The 22084-nt window shown below is 39.5% G+C and overlaps 1 protein-coding gene across 7 annotated transcripts in view; it reads left to right on the forward strand.

The window, feature by feature from the left end:
* exoc1 (exocyst complex component 1) overlaps positions 1-22084 on the forward strand; it is a 105003-nt gene that overhangs the window by 36695 nt on the left and 46224 nt on the right. For 4 of the 7 annotated variants that reach the window (XM_078548045.1, XM_078548063.1, XM_078548054.1 and 1 more), the window contains 4 exons: positions 3019-3206; positions 4819-5046; positions 10571-10703; positions 15700-15809. In XM_078548045.1, coding sequence (XP_078404171.1) covers positions 3019-3206; positions 4819-5046; positions 10571-10703; positions 15700-15809 — 659 coding nt within the window. Of the gene's footprint in view, positions 1-3018; positions 3207-4818; positions 5047-10570; positions 10704-15699; positions 15810-20110; positions 20165-22084 lie in introns of all 7 variants that reach the window. The other 3 variants (XM_078548018.1, XM_078548035.1, XM_078548027.1) reach the window with 1 other exon arrangement.

The following is a 22084-nucleotide window of genomic DNA, read 5'->3' on the forward strand; positions in this document are numbered from 1 at the left end:
AATTTATGGAGGTCAAAAAAGGTGTTGGTAGAATCCACTCTTGGGATAATGATGGAGGTAATAATAAATTTGAGTAAGCCCACCTTTAATGCTACTGTGTAGTTTTGGGCATTCTATTATTGGAACGATCACTAAAGCTATAGAGATGGCATAGACTCACCAAGTATGAGCTTAGATGACAAATTTTATTTTGAGGAGAGGTGAGAAACTATAATTATTTCTACTTGAGTGGAGAAGACTAAAAGGAGATTTAATAGAGGTCTCTAAACATATAAGGCTATTGGTAGAACAAATAAAGAAAGTCAATTTTCTCTGTTTTGCTCGTCAGTGATGAGGGGCCATAATGGAAAGACTGAATTCCAATCCCTAGCTACTGACTCCATTTCTCTCCCTGGCAACAGTCTGATATTGAGCCAATCTGTTCACAGCCTTGCTGTCACATTTGATCCTGAGATGAGCTTCCAGCCTCTTTTCATGCCATCACTAAGACTGCCTGTTTCCACCTCTGTAAAATTGGTGCTTTAAAATTTAAGATCAGAAATTGTGCTAAAACTGCAAGTGAATATCACAGAAAATATTGTTAGTTTGCTGTCAGAAGATATGTTAATTATATTCTTGTACTTTACCTTTTGCCTTGTAGAAATGAAGAAAAGCTTTCCTGCAAGATGACACAAAACTTTTATTTTTAATAGAGAATTAAATTAGGGATTTTGGACTGGAAAATATTAGTTATATAATCAGTATTAGTTTCAACATTATCTTTTCACAGTGTGAACTTGACAATTTAGTGTTATAATTTTATGATTTATGAAAATGTAAAGAGGGTTATTTTTGACAAATGTATATACCAAATGATCAGTTATTCTAAAAGAATCATTGATGATCCTATTGTTTTAAAAAGCCTAGACTAGCTTAAATATTCTAGCTGAACACTTTGTGGGTTTTTTCTCAAAAAATATTCAAAGAAGATAGTTCATCTACTCTGGCCCTTTTCATTGACTAGTTTTAAAAATAGTTTAATCAGGAATTGTGAATTAATAATGCTATTTCAAAAATAGGGATTTAAAATGTGATCTTTTGATTTTGAAGCAAAAGGTATTTGGACTTATCCAAAAATCTTATTATTCATAATGCACAGAAATCCACAGCTTGTTATCCAATCCTCATTGGAATTTGATTACTTATTTGAACCCCTGAGTACAATATGATCACATTATGTTGTGAACTGCTTTTAGTTTTTTTTTGTAGGCCTTAATGAAATGTGCAAAAATAAGATACTAATGAAAAATGGAATATTTAACCCAGCATTCTTTAAAATACAAACAGTTTTCCTGTCATATAATGTGCATGTGTGATTAATATTACAGTATAGAAATATATAGAAGCTTAGAACACTTAGTAATTAACACAGTTCCTGGAATAAACAGCATTTGTGCATTTCATTCATGTTTACCAACCTGCTGAATATACTCTGCATTATGCTCAAATATTTTTCACATATCCATTAAGGATGTATCACTAAACCTTATAAAAGATGACTAATAAAGCATACCACTAGGCTTCTGTTTAACTGGAAAATATTTCTTCAAGTATGTATTGCCATACTTTTAAACTCAAAACTATTTAATGAGAGGTAACTTCAGAAAATGTCACCATTTTCAGTTATGCTAGGTTTCTAGTCCTTTTCAGCATGTTACCAATAGCATTGTCCAGTAAATGAGTGATGAAGTGTTGGAATGATCAGTTAACTGGATAATCACAGTGGAATTTTGGATCTAAATTTGTCCAGAGAAAATGATAATATAATAAGTTTGAATGTAAAATAGCCATTGGTTTATTGAATTGAAGGAAATCGCATATAGCTGCTTTCAATTTTTTGTCCTATTGCTTGATATACCTATTGATATAAAAGGTGGATATGCCATAATTGATGGTAGTACGATTTTTGCCCCTCAGTGGACTTGTTAGGAAATTTACATTTACTTATTTGAAAGTTGTGTAGTGTTAGCAATAGTAGCTGAAGAGTATTGCATTCTGTTTCAGGAGCTGCTTCTTGGTCCTAGTCTTAATCAGTATGTAACTCTGAAACTTGATGCATGGTTCATATGTCCTGTTAACCCTCAAGTACTTTGTTGAAGTCACCATTCTGCATCTGTGAGCCTTGATGATGATTGTCAGCAAAGTATTTCCATAATAGGAAATATTGCAGTTGAGCCTGAACCCACATAGTTACTAAACGTAAAACCAAAAACAGAATTACCTGGAAAAACTCAGCAGGTCTGGCAGCATCGGTGGAGAAGAAATCAGTTGACGTTTCGAGTCCTCATGACCCTTCGGCAGAACGGAGTTACTAAACGTGTTGTTACAAAGCAGCCACGTTTGAGAACTCTGGTTTACATTCCTGTTAATGAAACTAGAGACACTGAAGCCTATGTGATCCCTCTCCCTCACCACTGCCACAGCTGAGATTGTCTAACCCAGTACTGACCAAGACGACATGAAGGACTTCATTGGCTTGTATGACTCAACACACTGAATAAATTCAGTTGCGCACTTGATAAATTAAATCATCAAATGTATAGGCAGTGCAATGATCTACGTAGCATCTTTTAACATAAGTGTGTTATTAAAATCTGTAATATTCACGAAAATCATCAAGCATAATGGATGTTTGCAAACTTAATTATGTTCCATCACATGTATTAAACATAAATCTACCAGCTTGCTTAATAATCACACACAAGGAGAGTCATCAGACAACGTTTGATATTTTCTGTGCAGCCAGTAACTAGTAAGTCTTTTTAAAATTGAGAGATTTCCTTTTAGTGCAGTCATTCCACTGTTTTACCCCTTCACTTATTTAATACTGGTTCTGAACTATCTTTTTAAATGTGACTTTAAAGGTACCAAATGTGTTCACCCGGAAATGATTTGTACCTTGCTGCCAAATTACGTAATTTTAAATCATATTGTGACATTATGAAATTTAATCGAACGGTATTTTATCAATTTCTCCAGAGTCTGTTCCGAGTGGTGAAAATCAGAGTGTGACTGGTGGAGATGAGGAATCCTTGGATGAATACCAGGAGCTGAATGCAAGAGAAGAACAGGATATTGAAATAATGATGGATGGTTGTGAATATGCCATCTCAAATGCTGAAGCATTTGCAGAAAAGCTATCTAGTGAATTGCAGGTGCTGGATGGGGTGAGTATTAAAATACGAAAAACATTGCTTTAATTGTTTGCTCTATGGGACCATTTCCTATTTAGAAAAGATGGTTTGTCTGAAATTTAGTGAAACATGTGTCAAGCTTTGCCCGTATATTTGATGATTGATACATTGCAAGACACATTTGCTTCATTTTTTGGACAGTTCAATCATTTGGGCTGGCTAAAGGATGATGTTGATTACTGACTGTGATAAAGGTTTGTTTGGCTGCCCCTTTAAAGCTCAGTCATTGTACAGAGACCTTATTAGCTGACAGTTAAGTATTTTAAGTTATCAGGTTTAAACACTTCCCTTCAGGCTACCGTGGATGTCTTCTGGCCTTCAACAATGAAACTCACCACAAGTAGTCCTGCAGCAGAGCTCTCCCTGAGGTGTTGCCTTCTACCAGCAACCAAGATGTAGATGTGTCCTGATAGCAAACTGACAGCAAGCTGCTCACCTGCCATTATTTATATATGCTAGGTGCTGCTGCTTCCAATGGAGCCAGCAGAAGAACTTTCCTGCATGTTTTTGTGGCAGGGACCTACCATTGGGCCCACCAGGGAGACGGTGACATAGTGATAATGTCACTGGACTAGTAATCCTGAGGCCCAGGCTTGTTCTCTGGGGCTGTGGGTTCAAATCCCACCACGGCAGTTGGTGGAATTTGTATTCAACTAAAGCTAATCTTTGTAATGATGACCATGAAACTATCATCGATTATTGTAAAGACCCATCTGGTTCACTAATGTCCTTTAGGGAAGGAAATCTGCCACCCTTACCTGGTTGGGCTACGTGTGACTCCAGGCCCACAGCAATGTGGTTGACTCTTAAGCGTCCTCTGAAATAGCCTAGCAAGCCACTCAGTTCAAAGGCAATTAGGGATGGGCAACAAATGCAGGCCTTGCCAGTGACACCGACGCCCTATGAAAAAAACAAAGAAAAAATTTAAATTTAATAAAATCCAGGATCTCTTGGTAACTTTCAAGGATATATGAGACTGTTTTGTTTGAATTGAGGCAGTTGAAAAGTCATGCGAAAGGCAGTGCTTGAAATTTCAGCAAAGCAGCCAGTGGCAGTGACAGTTTGAAAACATTCTGACAGTTTCTCCTTTCTTTCAGGAATTTCCAGCTGTGTGTATTAGAAGTCATTTATAAGATATGAATTAGTTCCGAAAGTTGCAAAGTATTTTATGTTTGAACTCTTGGCGATAAATAAAAGACTTTTAATTTTAGTTGGAACTATTATGTCACTTATTGTATTCACATTTTTATTATTTGTGTATTTGCTTCATATTTTAAATATTAGATCAGATCAATGTGATTTTCTACCATTTTCAAAGGTTGAAATGGGATCTTACAGACGTATAAAATAGTGTAATACCTAAAAGCATTTACTGAACAGTACTTGCTTTTTGTTTCCCCGGGTTTCTGAAAGCATACCTAGATTTTAAGAGGAAGATGGATCAAAGATTTGGGGAGCTGGGACTCGTCGGTGAGAGTGATTTCAGAAACGAGCTAAAATAACCTACGCTAAGTGGTTTAAAAAAAATCAAAAAATGTAACATTGACATATACTTTGCCTAACATGGAAATTGTCTTGTCTTCAGGCCAACATCCAATCGATTATGGCTTCGGAAAAGCAGGTGAACATTCTAATGCAGCTGCTGGATGAGGCACTTAAAGAAGTAGATGAGATTGAGCATAAACTGAGTAGCTATGAAGAAATGCTGCAAAGTGTAAAGGAGCAGATGGATCACATCTCTCAAAGCAATGACCTCATACAACTCAGTAACACTAACAATATGAAGCTTCTGGAGGAAATAGAATTTCTCGTGGTATGTGAGATATTCTTTCTCCCCATCCTCCCATTCTAATAATGAATTATTATTGGTTGCTGAGTTAATGTTGAATGTGCCTACCTCTGCAATTTTGCAATAGAATTTGAAACACTGTACCTAAGATATACATACTAGTCAGTCACCTTTGGTATTTTAGTTCAGAAATCAAGACTAAGTAAATTCCTTACAGGATCAGAGGCCAGGTGATATTTGCACCTTTTTGTAAAGTCATTCATTTTCCATTTTGCCCTCATTTTCATGTAATTCCATCATAAATTTCCTATAACCACATACATAATGAAAGCTGCCTATGTAAACTTGTCAAATAGTGAGAATATCTTCCTTCCAGTGGTGGTGCTGCAACAACTAAATTGGAGAGAATGTTTAATTACAATGTGACGTTTACATAGGCAGTTTCAATTATAATGATGGGTATTAGAATTTTTAACGGTAAAAGTTGGCAGGAGATCTGCATAGATGTAAATTTTTAGTGGATTTTTACTCAATCTCCTATGGTATTACATATAAACCAAGAGCAAGTGAAGCAAGGTTATAGAGGGATATCAAGCCAGGCAGAATTTAATTCTCAGTTTAAATTCATACATTCTGTCCTTATTTTCATATTACTATTACTAACTGTGGCTCAGTTGGTAGGTCTGCTTGAGTCAGAAGGTTTGTGTTCAAGTCCCACACTAGAGATAAGAGCTCAAAAACCTCGGTTGACACTCCAGTGCAGTACTGAAGCAGTGCTGAATTGTAAGAGGTGCCCCCATTTAAATTTGACAATAAACTGAGGCCCGATCTGCTCTCTTGGGTAGATGTAAAAGATCCCATAACATTATATCAAAGAAGAGCAGGGAAGTTGTATAGCCAATGAAGAAACATTGAATTAAAACAGACCTGCATTTTATGTAGTGTTTTTCATGACCTCAGGACACCCCAGAGCATTTTATAGGGCCATGAAGTACTTATGAATTGTAATCACTGTTGTAATGTAGGAAATGCACAGCAAACTACCGCAATGTAATAATGGCCTGATAATTTGGTTTTTAATGATGTTCATCGAAGAAAGATAAATATTGGTGAAGACACTGCGATACCTTCCCTGCTTTTAGAAATAGTGCCATGGGATCTTTTAGATCCTCCTGAGAGGGCAGACGGGGTGTCATAAGACCATAAGACATAGGAGCAGAAATTAGGCCATTCGACCCATCCGCCATTCAATCATGGCTGATAAGTTTCTCAACCCCATTCTCCCGCCTTCTCCCCATAACCTTTGATCCCCTTACCAATCAAGAACCTATCTATCTCGGTCTTAAATACACCTCTTAACATCTCATCCAAAAGATGGTATCTCCGCAGTATTGCACTGGTGTGTCGGCCTAGATTTTTGAGCTCAAATCTCTGGAATGGACCTCAAACCCACAATCTTCTGACTTGGGCAAAAGTGCTATCCACTGAGCCATGGCTCCTACATATAGGCTAATCAGCTGCTAAAAGGCATTAACCAAAGGCAAAGACATGCTTCTGTATCCAGAGCTCAGCGTTGAGCATGATTGGGTTGTATAGAGGTATAGTGGCTTAACCTGTACATCTCCAGCTAGTAGAACTATTGCATAATGGGATATGGCATATGCCCATGCTGCAGCTTGGGCGATGCACTCTCAAACTTTATGATGGGTTTTGCTGCTTACTATTCTGCTTGTGAGGAGCATGTTGTTCCTGTTGTCTATCTAAATTCAAACTGCAGCTTGCCAACTGGACTACCCTTCCAGTCATAGGAAAGTGAAACAGTGGTTTTTTTTTAATGGGTCAGGATAGCTTCGCAAAGGCATGCATGATAACTTCACTAGAATGATATCAGGACTAAAAGGGTTAATTATGAGGACAAATTGAGCAGACTAGGCATGTATTCCCTTGTTTATGGAAGAATCATTGTGTTTGATATGATTAAAGGAATTGATAAGGTAGATAGAAAGAAATCATTCCCCATGGCAATGTCTTGACCAATCAGAATTGACTTGTTTGGTTTGAAGTTAAACAGAAGCTTGCCAGTTAACTGTTCCCTGATGCATTCTCCATGGCAACACCTCTACCAATCAGAGTGCACTTGCCAACCAATCAGCACCCTCTTTTCATGCAGTATAAATTCCTTTTAAGATTTGATATGCTTGCGATTCTGTTCTGATGAGTGCAAGATGAAAAGCTTTGACAGTGTGTCGCTTTTCTCAGCAATACTCTAGAAAGAAATTGTTTCCTCTGGTGTGGGAAATCCAGAACAAGGGCATAACACATTCAGAGGTGATGTCAGGAAGTACTTATTCATACAAAATGGAGTGCAAATCTGGAACATTTACCCCATCCACTCCCACAAAAAAAGAAAAAATCTTGAAGCTAGGTCAATTGGAAATCTCAAAACCGAGGTTGATAGTTTTTCATTAGTTAAGGATATTAAGGATTATGGAACCAAGGCAGGTAGTTGGAGTTAAGATACAGATCATCCGTGATCTAATTGAATGGTAGAACAGATTCAGGGCTGAATGACCTACTCCTGTTTTTGTGGAAACTTGGAACCGAGTTAATCCTCCATAACAGACCCTGCAAACCAATTCCCAGACCAGTAGAGATAATTAGAAAACCTATTAATGTTGTGTACCGATGAGCTGAATGTTCTAGCTGGTTAAAATGAACTGCACATTTGAGAGTTCTGAAATTGTGACTATGCCAGTCTGTGCCTAAGCTCTCTGGACTTACTAAGTGTAATGTGCCCCTACAGGGAATCAATGGGTGCACTCCACATTAGCTAAATAGAATCTCTAAAGACAGGTGCAAATTTCCAAGTTGCCTCACTTGAAGTTTCTTAAACATGGCAATGTGTTTTTACATGCTTTAGACACATGTAAGGTCTCTTGCCTGAATTTAGTAGCGTTGAGTAATGGGTGAATCAAAATAAGTTCCTATGTTGCCATTGTAAGCTGCTGGAAATGATACCTGAATACACAATTGTGGGATTGTTTTTTATATTGAAATCAGAGGGTTGATGCATTTCACTTTTCAAATAGTGGGAGAAGTTAATAAAAACAAAGTGCTGAAAAAACTCAGCAGGTCTGGCAGCATCTGTGGAGAGAAAGACAGAGTTAATATTTCAAGTCCAATATAACTCTTCATCACAACTGAAGAGAGGTAAGATTGTGATGGGTTTTATGCTGTTGAAAAAGTGGTGGGGAAGGGTCAAGTGTAACAAAAGGGGAGGTCAGGGATAGGTTAGAGGGTGGGGGAAATTAAATACCAAAGATATCATGGAACAAAATGCAAAGGGAGTGATAATGGAAGTAGCAAAGAAACAAAACATTGGTTCAGAGTAGGTGTTAATAGCAGAATAAAGACCAGCTTTGTCTGAAAGAAAAATCATGTAAACAATATGCAAACTGGCACTTGGTGGGGGGTGGGGGGAAATCAAACTGGAGTTTGTGGCCTGAAGTTGTTGAACTCAATGTTAATTCCAGAAGGATGTAAAGTTCCTAATCAGAAGGTGAGGTGCTCTTCCTCCAGCTTGCATTGGGCTTCACTAGAGCATTGCAGCAGGCCAAGAACAGAAACGTGAGCATGAGATCAAGATGGTGAATTGAAATGGCCAGCAAACAGAAGGTCATGCTTCCAGACCAAGTGGAGGTGTTCCACAAAGCAGTCACCCAGTACATGTTTGGCCTCCCCAATATAGAGGAGATTGGATTGTGAGTGGCAAATACAGAAGACTAAATTGAAAGAAATAGGAGTAAATCACTCCTTCTCCTGGAAGGAGTGCTGGGCCTTGGACAGTGAGGAAAAAAGCAGTAAAGGGACAGGCATTACACCTCCTGTGATTGCATGGGAATGTGCAGTGGGAAGGGGATGAGGTGTTGGGGGTGACAGGGGAGTGGATCAGGGTGTCATGGAATGCTGACATAAGAATATTTGTTTGGTGGTGACATGTTGAGGTGATGGAAATGTTGGAGGATGATCCTTTGAATACGGAGGCATTGGGGTGGAAAGTGAGGACAATGGGAACCATATTGTGGTTCTGGGAGGGAGGGGAAGGGACGAGAACAGAAGTGCACAAAATGTGTTAGACACAGTTGAGGGCCTTGTCGACCACAGTGCAGGGGAGGAAATCTTCGGTTCAGGAAAAAGGAAACATCATGGTAGAAGGAAGCATCATCAGAACAGATGCAACAGAAATGAAGAAACTGGGAGGATAGAATGAAGTCCTTACAGGAAGCAGGGTCTGAGGAATCTATGTGAGTCGGTGGGCTTGTAAGGAATATTAGTATGAAAGTCTATTCCCAGAAATGGAGACACAGAAGTAAAGGAAGGGAAGTGTCAGAGATGGACCATGTGGAGGTGAGAGGATGGAAATTGGAAGCAAGTAATGAATCTTTCCAGTTCCAGGAAGCGGCACCAATATATTCATTGATGTATTGGAGAAAGAGTGGTGGGAGAGGGCCTGAGTCAAACTGGAACAAGGAATGTTCCACAAAAAGACAGGCATAACCTAGGGCCCTTGCGGTTAACCATAGCCATACCTTTTATTTGGAGGAAATGAGACAAGTTAAAGGAGAAATTAGTCAATGGGAGAACAAGTTCAGCCAGGCGGAGGAGGATAGTGGTGGATGGGGATTGTTCTTGCCTACATTCGTGAAGTAGAGTGGAGCCCTCAGGCCATTTTGCTAGGTGTTAGAGGGATTAGGCGTCCATAGTGAAGAGAGGCAGATAGGGCCAAGAAACTGGAAATTGTTGAAATAACAAATGGTGTTAGAAGAATGACTTCTTTGATATTTAATCCCCACAACCTCTAACCTAACCCTGACCTTCCCTTTTGTTTCATCTGACCCCCTACCCTCTTTTTCAGTGGCATAAAAGCCATCACATTTCTACCTCTCTTCAGTTCCAAAGAAGAACTATACTGGACTTGAAGTGTTAATACTTTTCCTACCGCCACAGATGCTACCAGACTTGCTGAGTTTTTCCAGTACTTTGTTTTTATTCCAGATCTCCAGCATCTGCAATATTTTGCTTTAATTATAGCATGAGAAGTAGTATGAGAAGTTAAACTGTTTTGCAAACTAAAACACAATGCTCAATTGCATTCTCAAAGCTGCATTTTGGCACATACCCGCTGGCATGCTTGAAGGCAGGGATGTGCTTGTGAAATCCAGGACGTGGCCTTCCTGCTGCCTACCTGCCCACCCCGATCGGTCTCAAATTTTACAGGGGTTGGTTGAGGCATTGTGTGGCCTGCCTGCCCTTGGGCCTATTGAGGCACTTAAGTTGCCAATTAATGGCCATGTAAGGGCCTCATCTTCATCCCACCCCCGTTGCTATTCCACCCACAGTTGCGATGCCCCTGCCTTATGCGGGTGGGTGGAGGGAGGGACCCTTGGTGCCCATTAAAATCTAACCCTATATCTAATTCATGCATTGTATGTCTTTGTGAGATTTAATGTGCAATGGAATGTACAGTGAACACATGCTTATTTTGCAGAACTATTTGGACTTATCCAAAGGCCATATTAAAGCCCTTACAGATGGGGATCTTTCTTCTTCAAAAGGTATTGAAGCATGCACCAATGCCGCAGAGGCCCTTCTGCAATGTATGAACGTAGCCCTTCGACCAGGTATTATGACGAATGTTTTATTAAACATATCTTCTTAATCTTTTTTTGTATATAAATAATCATCCATCAATATTTTAATTTTCACATTTTGTTGCGTTACTTTGGAAAACATAGAACAAGAAAAGTCTTTTTGGCATATGCATTCCATTCTTTCCACAGCACAGGATGCCCAATCATGGACCCAACGAAGTTTAATCTGCAACTGTATTAAAATCCATATATTTCAGCCCAAACAAATTGCTTGAAACAAATGGCATTTCTAAATATCTAATATCTTTTCCATGTGCCATCACGTGTACCCTTCCAATGTTCTGGCAGGCAGTGAGACCACACCGAGAATATAGTTATGGTCTCCTTCTGTAAGGAAGGATATATGTCAGAGAGCGAGAACAATGAAGATTCACCAGACTGATTTCTGGGAAGGCAGGGTTGTCCAATGAGGAGAGATTGGAGAAATTGGGTCAGTATTGTTATGATATGAAGGTGATATGTGCCAGGAGGACCAAATCCACAAGGGAAACTTGGCCACATTATTGTAGCAGTTTTGCAATTTATATTTATTACGAGAAGGCTTATGCACTGAATTCAGAAGAATTGAGTCCACTAACACCTTCAGAGATTTTAAAATTAAGTTAAAATATTTATTAACAAAAGAAAAAAAATTAAACACACACAAGATTACAGTTACACAGTTATTTAGTCTTAACAGTTCCCAAAATTCTTAATTAAACAGGCTCCCAACTACACAACTTTAAGGCAACAGTCCAAAAATAGATGTGAAATTATAACATCAATCCAGCAAGGTTAGCACAGCACCCAATCAACAGTGGAATTCCAAAGGCTTTTTCCAACTTTGGTTACTGGACACAGCAGACTTCTTCAAAAGTGTCTCGAGGCTTTTCCTCAAGGACTGCTTCACATGGTGTACCTTTCGATCTCACATGGCCACCACCCACACCCCCTTTAACCTTCCATCCTTCTTTAAATACATTTCTTCCTCTTTAATCTATAAATTCCATTGCTCTCCAAGCCTTTGGAAATTTACCTTCCCATAATATGAAAATCTTTCATGTTGTCAATATAGCCAGTACTTTTGGGAAAAATCAAAGTAATAACGTTGCTCTATTCATCTTGCCAGTCGTAAAACCTTATAAGAACATAAGAACTAAGAACAGGAGTAGTAGGCAAGCCTGTCTCGCCATTCAATTTGATCATGGCTGATCTCATTTCGGCCTCAACTCCAATTTCCCGCCCTCTCTCCATGACCTTTCAACCCGTTACTAATTAAAAATCTGTCTATCTCCTCAAATTTATTCAGCGTCCCGGCATCCACTGCACTCTGAGGTAATGAATTCCACAGGTTCATGACCCTTTGAGAAAAGTAATTCCCCCTCATCTCTGATTTAAATCTACCACCCCTTAGCCTAAAACTATGGCCTCGTTCTAGAATGCCCCACAAGGGGAAACATCTGCTCCATGTCTACTTTGTCTACCCCCTTTAGCATCTTATATATCTCAATTAGATCTCCTCTCATCCTTCTAAACTCTCGCAAGTATAGGCCTAAACTGCTCAATCTCTCCTCATAAGACAAGCCCCGCAATTCTGGAATCAATCTAGTCAACCTCTGAACCGCCTCCAATGCAACTACATCCTTCCTCAAGTAAGGGGACCAAAACTGTGCACAGTACTCCGGGTGCAGTCTCACCAATGCCTTGTACAGTTGCAACAACACTTCACTATTTTTATACTCTATTCCTTTAGCAATAAATGCCAAAATTCCATTTGCCTTCCTTTATTACCTGCTGTACCTACATACTAGCTTTCAGCAATTCATGCACGAGGACACCCAGATCCCTCTGCTGTGTCCTGTAAAAATCCAGCAACTCTTCCCCTTATCCAAAAATGCCAATTTCATTCACACCTTAGCTGTGGAACCCTCATCCTCGCTTGTTCATCTCCATTTCAAAAGTCTCATTTCCACCTAACTTTTTTTGATAATTTCAATCTTGCAGTCTATCTGACTCTAATTCAATTAAATCAGTCACACAGACAGAACCATTCACATTCATACCCATAAGCCTACAATAATATTATGAAAAATATTATTGGTTCGTAACAGTATTTTCCAGCATTTGAAGAATGAAGGCAATCTTTCCTACAGGGCTCGACAAAGTAAATGCAAGAAGGATGCTTCTCCTGGCTGGGGGTTCTAGAAGCAGGGGACTCTTATCTCTTATCTCAGAATAAGAGGTAGGGCATTTAGGCCTGAGTTGAGGAGGAATTTCTTTAGTCAGAGAATTCTTTGGAATTCTCTACCCCAGAGGGCTGTGGAGGCTCACTCTTTGAGTATATTCAAGACAGAGATAATAGATTTCTGTATAGTAAAAACATTAAGGGATATGGGTATAGTAAAGACATCAAGGGATATGGAGATAGTGCAAGTAAATGGCGTTGAGGTAGAAGATCAGCCATTATCTAATTAAATACTGGAGCAGGCTCGAGGAGCTGAACAGCCTACTCCTCCTATTTCCTATGTACTGATGCACACTCTAGTGAGACAAGGTTGATGCAAAATCAAGAAACTTATTTATTTTACCGAATGCTTATGACTGAACAGTACGTCCATTCTTTAAGGCTTCCCATGTAAAGCAATTAAAAATGCTCAAGTTTGGATTTTCCTTTTTTGTCAGACTATAGCTATAAAAACAGACCAGTCTCTACCATCCTTTAGTGTAGCTACCTAACAACGCTCTGGTTGCCTTTGTCTGTCTGTTACTCTCCAGTCTACAAAGCCTGGCTTGGTTCTTGATTTTTCCACCTGTGTTAAGTTGGTCAGTAAAACTGTCAGTCAATGTTGCAACACTCTTCAAAACAGTGGATTCTTAACAGACTTTTTTGGCAACTGACCTCTGATGTGCTCAGGTAAACAGGGTCATGCCATCCATAACAAGTGTGGATATTTGCTGGGAACTCTGAAGTAAGATAACGCCTCTCCATGTCCCCAATTCTCCCAAGTCGCAAGGAATGTAGCTTCTTGATTGTCATCTATGTTGGCTGCAGAACTTTTTTCTAGCCTTTGCTGCAAACTGAACTTTAACCCTTTGGGCATTTATTTAAATTCAGATACAATGATTTAGTATAACAATTCCAAGTTTTTTCTGTGGAGAACATATTCAAATAATCAAAAAAAAATGTGACTGGCCTTGGCAACTATTTCAACTTCTAATTACGTGTCCTTGAAATCGATCCCAGTACTTAATTAACTTCTTGCTTCATTCTTTTATTTGCAAAGAACTGATTTATTAAGAACTACAATTATGATTGTGATTTGTGGATTTTGAAAAAATAATGCCAGTAATACATTATTACAGCAGTTACCTGTTTCACAGATGCTTTAACAATGTTAAAGCACATATTCAGGAAATCAGTTCATGCTGTGATCAGCCTGAAATGAGTATAAATGTTGGATTTCATATACAAGTGCATTTTGTACCACGGTGACTTTCAACTGAGGATAAATGGCAGAAAGGTGCAAGCTCTATGGTTCTCAGAATTGCTACTCAACAGTAACTTACACTGATGCAGGTTACAGACATAGGGCCAGACAAGAGCACAAAAGGAATTTAGAATATGGAATGCTCTACTATAAAGAATAGTAGAAATAAAACTCCCTAATGGCTGGATACGCATTTCAAAAAGGAAAACTTAGAATATAGAGAAAGTACAGAGGAATGTGACAAAGTGGATAGTTCTTGCAGAGACCTAGCACAGGTTTCATCAACCTAGTTTCTTCAATAAGAAATCTAATAAATACCTTGAAACCTGGGGGAGAATTTTTTCCCCGTCAGGCGGGCTGGTTGGGAGCGGGCACGGGCGGGCGCGGAGCCAATCGCCACCCGCGATTGGCTGTGCACCGCCATTTTACGTGGGTGGGCCAATTAAGGCCTGCCCAGCTTGACGTGCACCCGGAAGCGCTCAGCGCTACCTGTGCGGGAGGGGGGATGAAGGGAGAGTCAGGGCCTGCGCTGTTTTGCGCAGTAATCTCCCTGAGGCACATTTATGAATTTTCTCGAAACATTTTATTGAATTAATAAACCCTTCATGAAACCTCATCCTGCCCATGGATGAGGCTCTATGAAAAGTGCGAAGGCCGCCTGGGCTCTTCGCCTGCTCGCCAACCTTAAGGTTGGAAGGGCAGTGCTGACAATTACTTCAATTAGATTATTAACGGCCTTAACAGGCCTTTGACAGTTCGGTGGGCGCGCAGCTGACTCTGGTGCACGCCCACCAAACTGAAGATCAGAATTGATGCGCGGTGACGTCGGGACACATGCCCAATGTCACTGCGCGTCATTTTATGCGTCGGGGAGCGGGGCCCGTCCCCGTACGCCGAACAGAAGATTCTGGCCCTGATTGCTAAACTATAATTTTATACTTCAATATGTATGTAGTTCTTTCCTGATAACGTTACCAACTCTGAGAGCTAGCTGGGTCAGCTTATCCCTTCAGAAGTTCCATATTGATTTGAACATTTGTACAGTCTGAGCTAATTAAATACATCTGAAAAATATTTGGGGCTCCTTGGTTTTTAATAATTGTTGGTTAACTTCAAAAGGAGCTACTAGTCATTTTTCTTTGTAATATGTGCCTAATCAATAGACTTTCTGACAATCAAATACAAGTACAAGCAACATTTGTATTGAGTTAGGTTGGGGACATGATTCTGAATGCAGCTTGTTTTAAACTTATTGTGACTTAATTAAAGGGAGAAAGCAAGATGTGGTTCAGTATATGACACCTTAAAAGGCTAATCCTGTGGTTTTGCAGGAGGAGAACATTAAAAAGAATAGTAAATTATCAGTGTTGCCAGTTTTGTGTTCCTACAAAATGTGTGTAAAATTAAGCATTCTTTAAACAAAAATCCATTTGCAGGTGGTGATCATTGTTCTTTTTTTCTTCAAATATTTACCTTCATTTGCTGGCCATTTATTGTAGGACATGATGAGCTTCAAGCAGTGCAGCAGCAGCAACAGCAGTTCAAAGATCTTCGGGAACAATTTGCCAGGAGACTTGCTAACCACCTTAATAATGTCTTTGTCCAGCAGGTATGTCAAATAATGAATCTTCATCTTACTTTAGGATTACAGCATGCATCATTTTCTGTCTTTCATTCTGATTGTGTATCTTTAATATACCTGTGGGGGAAAAATATCTTCTACTTGAACTTGTTGCCACATAGGATATCTAACTTTGTTTCTTTTCAATGACACATTGAAATCAATGAAAACATTTTATGTATAAAAGTAACCTGTTATACATCCAAGCTTGGTTGTATGATGCAAGTTCATCTTAAAAGTAATTTTGCTGAGTTGAAGGAAGTTAGGATAACCAAGTGAAGAGTCTGTAAAGAGGGCACCAAGCATGTCTTCAAACAAGACCTTTCAGCATCCATCTTGAAGAAGAGACCTTGTGGCCAATATGGTTCAAGGCTGATTTTGAAAATGGAAGCCAAGCTGCTCCAAATCACAGAAAAAAGAGCAATAAATCATATTAGACAGAATGCATCATTCTGGTATGACTGGTTAAACCAGTCTTCAACTATTTGGAAAAGCTGATGCTTACCTAAGATGCCCTTTTGTTATATTTAACTATTTTGTATCTCCCAGGTTTTCCATTGAATTACTCCCTCATTTTTCTCATCCTTTTTCATTTATGTTACGGGCAGGGGAGAGAGACAGACTGAACTCCCTAATTCTTCTATCCTTCTGACCGTAATCAGTGTGGTTTAATTTTGATAAGGCTAGGCTGTGTTTTTTCCAAAACCTGTTTATATGTAATCATTTTATTTACAAAGTCACTAGCAGCACACGTTCTTGGATTTTTAAACCAGCAGGATTGTTTATTCACATAGACCCTCCTGGAAAGTTTTATCATGACCACACACACACACATATGCATGCACAGGCACACACACACAAAAATACAGTTGGAGAAAGGTGATTCACTTCTATGAATATTAAAATATAACAGTTCACTTGAATATCAGAGTCCAGTGAGATGGGTTCTTTCACTCAGGAGTTAAAATTTAGGCGAGTCCAGGTAGCTGATGTCAGGATTTTGTGGAGTTTGCTACTGAATAAGAGATGTGCAACAAGTTGAGAGAAGAAACCTAGATAATACTTATAGCTAGAGGACCAGTTTGGTTTTCCAGGCAAACTTAGGATCTTTCAGAAACAGGTTTCGTGGAAGCCTTAAACTTTAATTCTTGGTAAAAAAGCTAGATGTTATAGCCAGGTTTCTGCTGTGCTGTTACTTCTGGATTCTGCAGTGTTGTGCTTTCTGCAAGCAAACAGGACTCTTCATAAAAAGGCTTTCAGAAATGAAAGTGATGACGGGAAGCAATCAATAGCCTGTTCATATTAACAAAGTGGCTTGCAGCCATATCCTGAGGTCCACACTCAGTGCTATGCACCACCATATGAACACACTCGACCTTTCCCTCCAGCAGCACCGACTCACCCGATCTCAAAGCTGCCCTTGTCCCCAGTTTCATTTTATTCTTTGTCTCACCCGACGCCTTAACAAGAAACTTTGTCCCTCCCTTTCAGGTGCTAAGGAACGCAAGCTCCAACAATTCATTGATACCAACGCCCATATAGGACCCTCCACCCCTTCCTGTCCCTCTGATCCCATCCCATCCCCTAATCCCAGCCCTTGCCGTATATTCACCATATCCTCTGACCTTTCCCTGTCTGATGCTGAATGTTCAGTACTCAGCAAGGGACTCAGTTTCATACCCTTATACCCTCACCTCAGTGAATTCCAGGCTCGGCACGATGCTGAACTCTTCTTCCGCTGCCTTCATCTCCGTGCTCGCTTCTTTGGGCAGGAGTCCTCTCCCTGATCAATGGATCTTTCCACCCGCCTCCAGTATTCTCCGTCCACCTGGACCTCTCCCTCTGGCCTCTTACCTGCTCTTGATCTTTTCATTGAGAACTGTCGGCGTGACATCGGCCGGATCATCCTCCACCATCTCCGCCAACTCCAGCATGATGCCACCACCAACACATCTCTTCACCGCCCACCCCACCCCCCGGCATTCCATAGGGACCGTTCCCTCCGGGTCACCCTGGTCCACTCCTCCATCACCCCCAACACCTCAACCGCCTCCCACGGCACCTTCCCATGCAATCGCAGAAGTTGCAACACCTGCCCCTTTACCTCCTCACAGCCAAAGGGCCCAAATACTCCTTTCAGGTGAAGCAGCGCTTCACTTGCACTTCCTTCAGTTTGGTCTACTGCATTCGCTGCTCCCAATGCGGCCTCCCCTACATTGGAGAGACCAAACGCAGACTGGGTGACCGCTTTGCGGAGCACCTTCGGGCTGTTCGCAAGCATGACCCAGACCTTCCTGTCGCTTGCCATTTCAACCATCCTGCTCTCATGCCCACATGTCCGTCCTTGGCCTGCTGCAGTGTTCCAGTGAAGCCCAACGCAAACTGGTGGAACAGCATCTCATCTTCCGATTAGGCACTTTACAGCCTTCCGGACTTAACATTGAGTTCAACAACTTCAGACCATGAACTCTCTCCTCCGTCCTCACCCCTTTTTTATCCACTTTTTTCAATATTAATTTTTATTTTTTTATTTTTATTTTTTATGCACTTATTTTTATTTTTATTCATTTTCATTTTTATTCATTGTTTTATCCCCACCTTATTTCCTATTTTCTATCTTTTTTCCCACCACTGTCCCCTCCCCCCACCCCACCCCCACAAGGGCCATCTGTCACTTGTTCATGTTCTTTCCAGAGTGCTTACCCTTGTCCTGCTATTATCACATTCTACTTTTTTATCTTAATGCCACCATCAGCACCTCCTTTAGCCAGTACCTCTAACATTAACACCCCTTTGTCCTTTTGTCCATGACATCTTTGTCAATCTCTCCTTTGCCCCCACCTATCGCTGGCCTTCTATCCAGCTTCACCTGCTTCACCGTTCTCTCCCCCGCCCCCTTAAACAGTATAAGTGTCATCATATTTTAACTTTTCTTTAGCTCCGAAGAAGAGTCATATGGACTCGAAACATTAACTCTGTTTTTCTCTCCACAGATGCTGTTAGACCTGCTGAGTTTTTACAGCATTTTCTGTTTTAGCTTCTATCTCCCATGGTCAAAATCATCGACATACAATGCAGGCAGATAAGTCTTCTTTGCACTTCCTTGTGCATAATTAGTTTTGGTAGCTCCCCTTTGTTACCTGGCAGTTCTGGAGACAGGAAGTCTAAGATATATTATTGTCCTTGCTGTTTTGGCGTGAGTCCTGACAATGGCAGGTGCGACATTCCACAAGGCTGTGGTCATTGTAAAAGAAAGTACAGTTTTTAACAATTTGTAATATTCTCATGTCTGCTCGGCATGACACTTAAATGGTTTTTATAATTGGACAAATGCAGAAGTTCCAGGCTTGCTTCAATGGTTGTGTTACTAGTATCTATGTAGTTTTCAATTGACGTCATAAGCATCAATGTCCTGGCATATTCTATCTGTTTTCTGCTGCTTGGATGAAAGTCAAACTTGGTTAGTAACTACATATAAAACAAGATTTGTTCAAAGACAAAGTGGGAAAGCTAAGTCATTCTGTAACGAAACATTTATGACAAAATGAAGTGTCAGTTATTGAAAGATGCACTGTGGATTATAATTGAGTGATCCAGCATGCTGGCATTACTTTCTTAAATATGTTTTGCCCAAACTCAATGCTGAGTTATATTTTCTTCAAGCATTTAGCAATATGTATTGTATTAACTTCAATACTTGCTTTGAGGTAGAATGCTAATATGGTATTTGAGTACAAGAAGAATGAATATCCTAGTAAAAGACTACAAGAGAAAAAAAAGCTGCTGCCTGCCTTTTCTTCCTGATAAGTGAGGGTTGCAGTATTATGCATCACTTGTCTTTCATGCAGTACTGTCCCACTGCGAACAGCAAACATGATAGCAATAGACAATATGAAATTAAATGGTGAAAGGAGCGTTAGCAAAATGAACCAACCCTAGTGCAAAACAAAATTCTGTTTCTGTGTATATCTATGTGTATTGGGATATACACATAAATATGTAATATTCAACCAGTTTGAATGATGCTACAAATAGAGTCTCTAGGCTCATGGTACCTTATCAATCAGACAAGGCAATCTCTGGCAGTTTGTTCTCTGAACTGTAGGAGTTACAAGGACCTTTTAACCCTTTGATTTTGTTGCAATTTGATAACTTGTTTGAAGACAGATTGTTTTTCCTACAGGCTCCCATAGATTTGCCATTGTCAGTATCCCAGTGCTGGTAAATTTCTATATTGATTCTCCTTTTCCTGCGTCATACTTTCATTTCATGTTTTTGTTTTCAATCAGTTTACTCAGACTCTCACCCTGCACTATCGTAGAGCCTCCTACCACTCAGTTTCTGTGAGTACGCTGAGCATGGAATACAATTTCAGCCCTCGCTGCTTGTCTTTGAGTACTAAACCTTTGAGTACTAAATGCAGTGTTTTGAACTGTTTTTTTTCCCTTCAACAGTATTGTGAAATTTTCAAGGTTTTGAATTGCAGGCATTGCCCTCTCATTAAACACAGTAAAACTTGTAATACCACTGCATTCCTCAAAATTTTATGTCTATTATTTGTAAAGCTTAGTAATGGCTGATGCCCTGCCTAGCACCTTGAGGCACTGTTTTTTTAATCTTATCTTGGGGTTTATGATCTAAGTCATCATAGACCCAGAATTTACTTTACCTTTTCTTTGTAAAGTTTGAAACCAAGTATGTTGTTCTTTTGTTTGTTTTAACTGTTTTGAATTGAAACAAAATCACAGCAGGACCATGTTGATATCATTTTTGACTCGCGCAACTTTGATTTAATTAAACTGTTGTATAATTCTTCTATATTATACTGGGGATCTGTACACTTGCCAACGGTAAAAATAGAAAATGCTGGAAATTTATTTATTTGTTAACAAGATGTGGCTAAGCCAGCAAGTATTGCCCCATCCCTAATTGCACTTGAGAAGGTGTAGGTCAGCTGCCTTCTTGAACTGATGCAGTCCAGTCCACATAATATTATCTGCGAATCATAGAATCAAATTGCAAAGAAGGAGGCTATTTGACCCATCATACCTTTGCTGGATTTTTGGAAGAGGTATCCAATTAAACCCTTGCTCCTTACCCATAGCCTTGCACTTTTTTCTTTTTCAAGTATATATCAAATTCCCTTTTGAAAGTTACTATTGAATCTGTTTCCATCGTCCTTTCAGGCTATTTGTTCCAGATATTAACAACTTGCTGAGTAAATGAATTTCTCCTCATCTCCCTCTGATTCTTTGGCCAATTACCTTATTTCTGGGTCCTCTGGTTACTGACCTCCCCTGCCAATGCAAACAATTTCTCTTTGTTTACTCTATCAAAACCCTGCTATCAAAGAGAAAAGATGGTCATCATTTGGGTTTAGATACATTAAAATAATTTATCATTGTCTCCCTCGTTTTCTCTGTAATATTGTTTTATACTATCGAATTGCTGTCCCAAACAAGCAGAAGTTTTGTGTAGAATTCACCTTACTTATAATTAATGAAGACTGCTGTACAAAGCTCATTGTCCTATTCATCATCTCACTGGATTGGGGCTTCCTGATATTATCAAGCGAATTCTGCACAAAATGATGTCTCTTAGTCTGCTTCTGCCCAGCAGTTTCAAAGCAACTTGTGTACAGATCCCTTTTCTTAATTGTAATACCATTATGTTACTGTTAAGTACAACACTTTAGACCTTTAAGTCTGTGATGATTTGGCTATATAGTTTACCGAGAATATGTTATTGGATAATTTGAATTTAATCAGAGAATCATTGAAAAACAACTATCCCCACCAAGTTTTGATAGCAGTTTAAATTTGTTCTTCAAAAATGATGCATGGAGTATGCGCTGAATTCTAATGTCTCATTTGCATTGTCCTGCCAGCTAAATTGCTTTTTTTTTTAAACTTTAGTTTTATTTTAATTTGTGCAATTCTAAAATTGCAGGAAGGTGGCTGTTGCTTTGGCTGGCTTGCACAAGTTACTTAGTAAAGCCATTTGTCTAAAATTTTAAAACGTTTGCTTATAAAATAACTTTTACAAGAATGATTGTAACTAGTAAACTGATTGTTACATTGTTAGTCTTGGGCTAGATAGCCTGTTTTGGAATCCTGGTTTTGGTTAATTTTTGCACCCAGGTTTAACTGTAACACTTTGCAGGCCTGGATCGCAGAAACCGGAGTCTTTTAAGAAGAGTACCTTCTTCGGTGTCTCATGCCGTGTCAAAGACATGAGCATTAGTTGGCTTCAGAGTTGTGTGA

Source organism: Cetorhinus maximus, chromosome 1, assembly GCF_964194155.1.
Source record: "Cetorhinus maximus chromosome 1, sCetMax3.hap1.1, whole genome shotgun sequence".
Taxonomy (NCBI): Eukaryota; Metazoa; Chordata; class Chondrichthyes; order Lamniformes; family Cetorhinidae; genus Cetorhinus; species Cetorhinus maximus.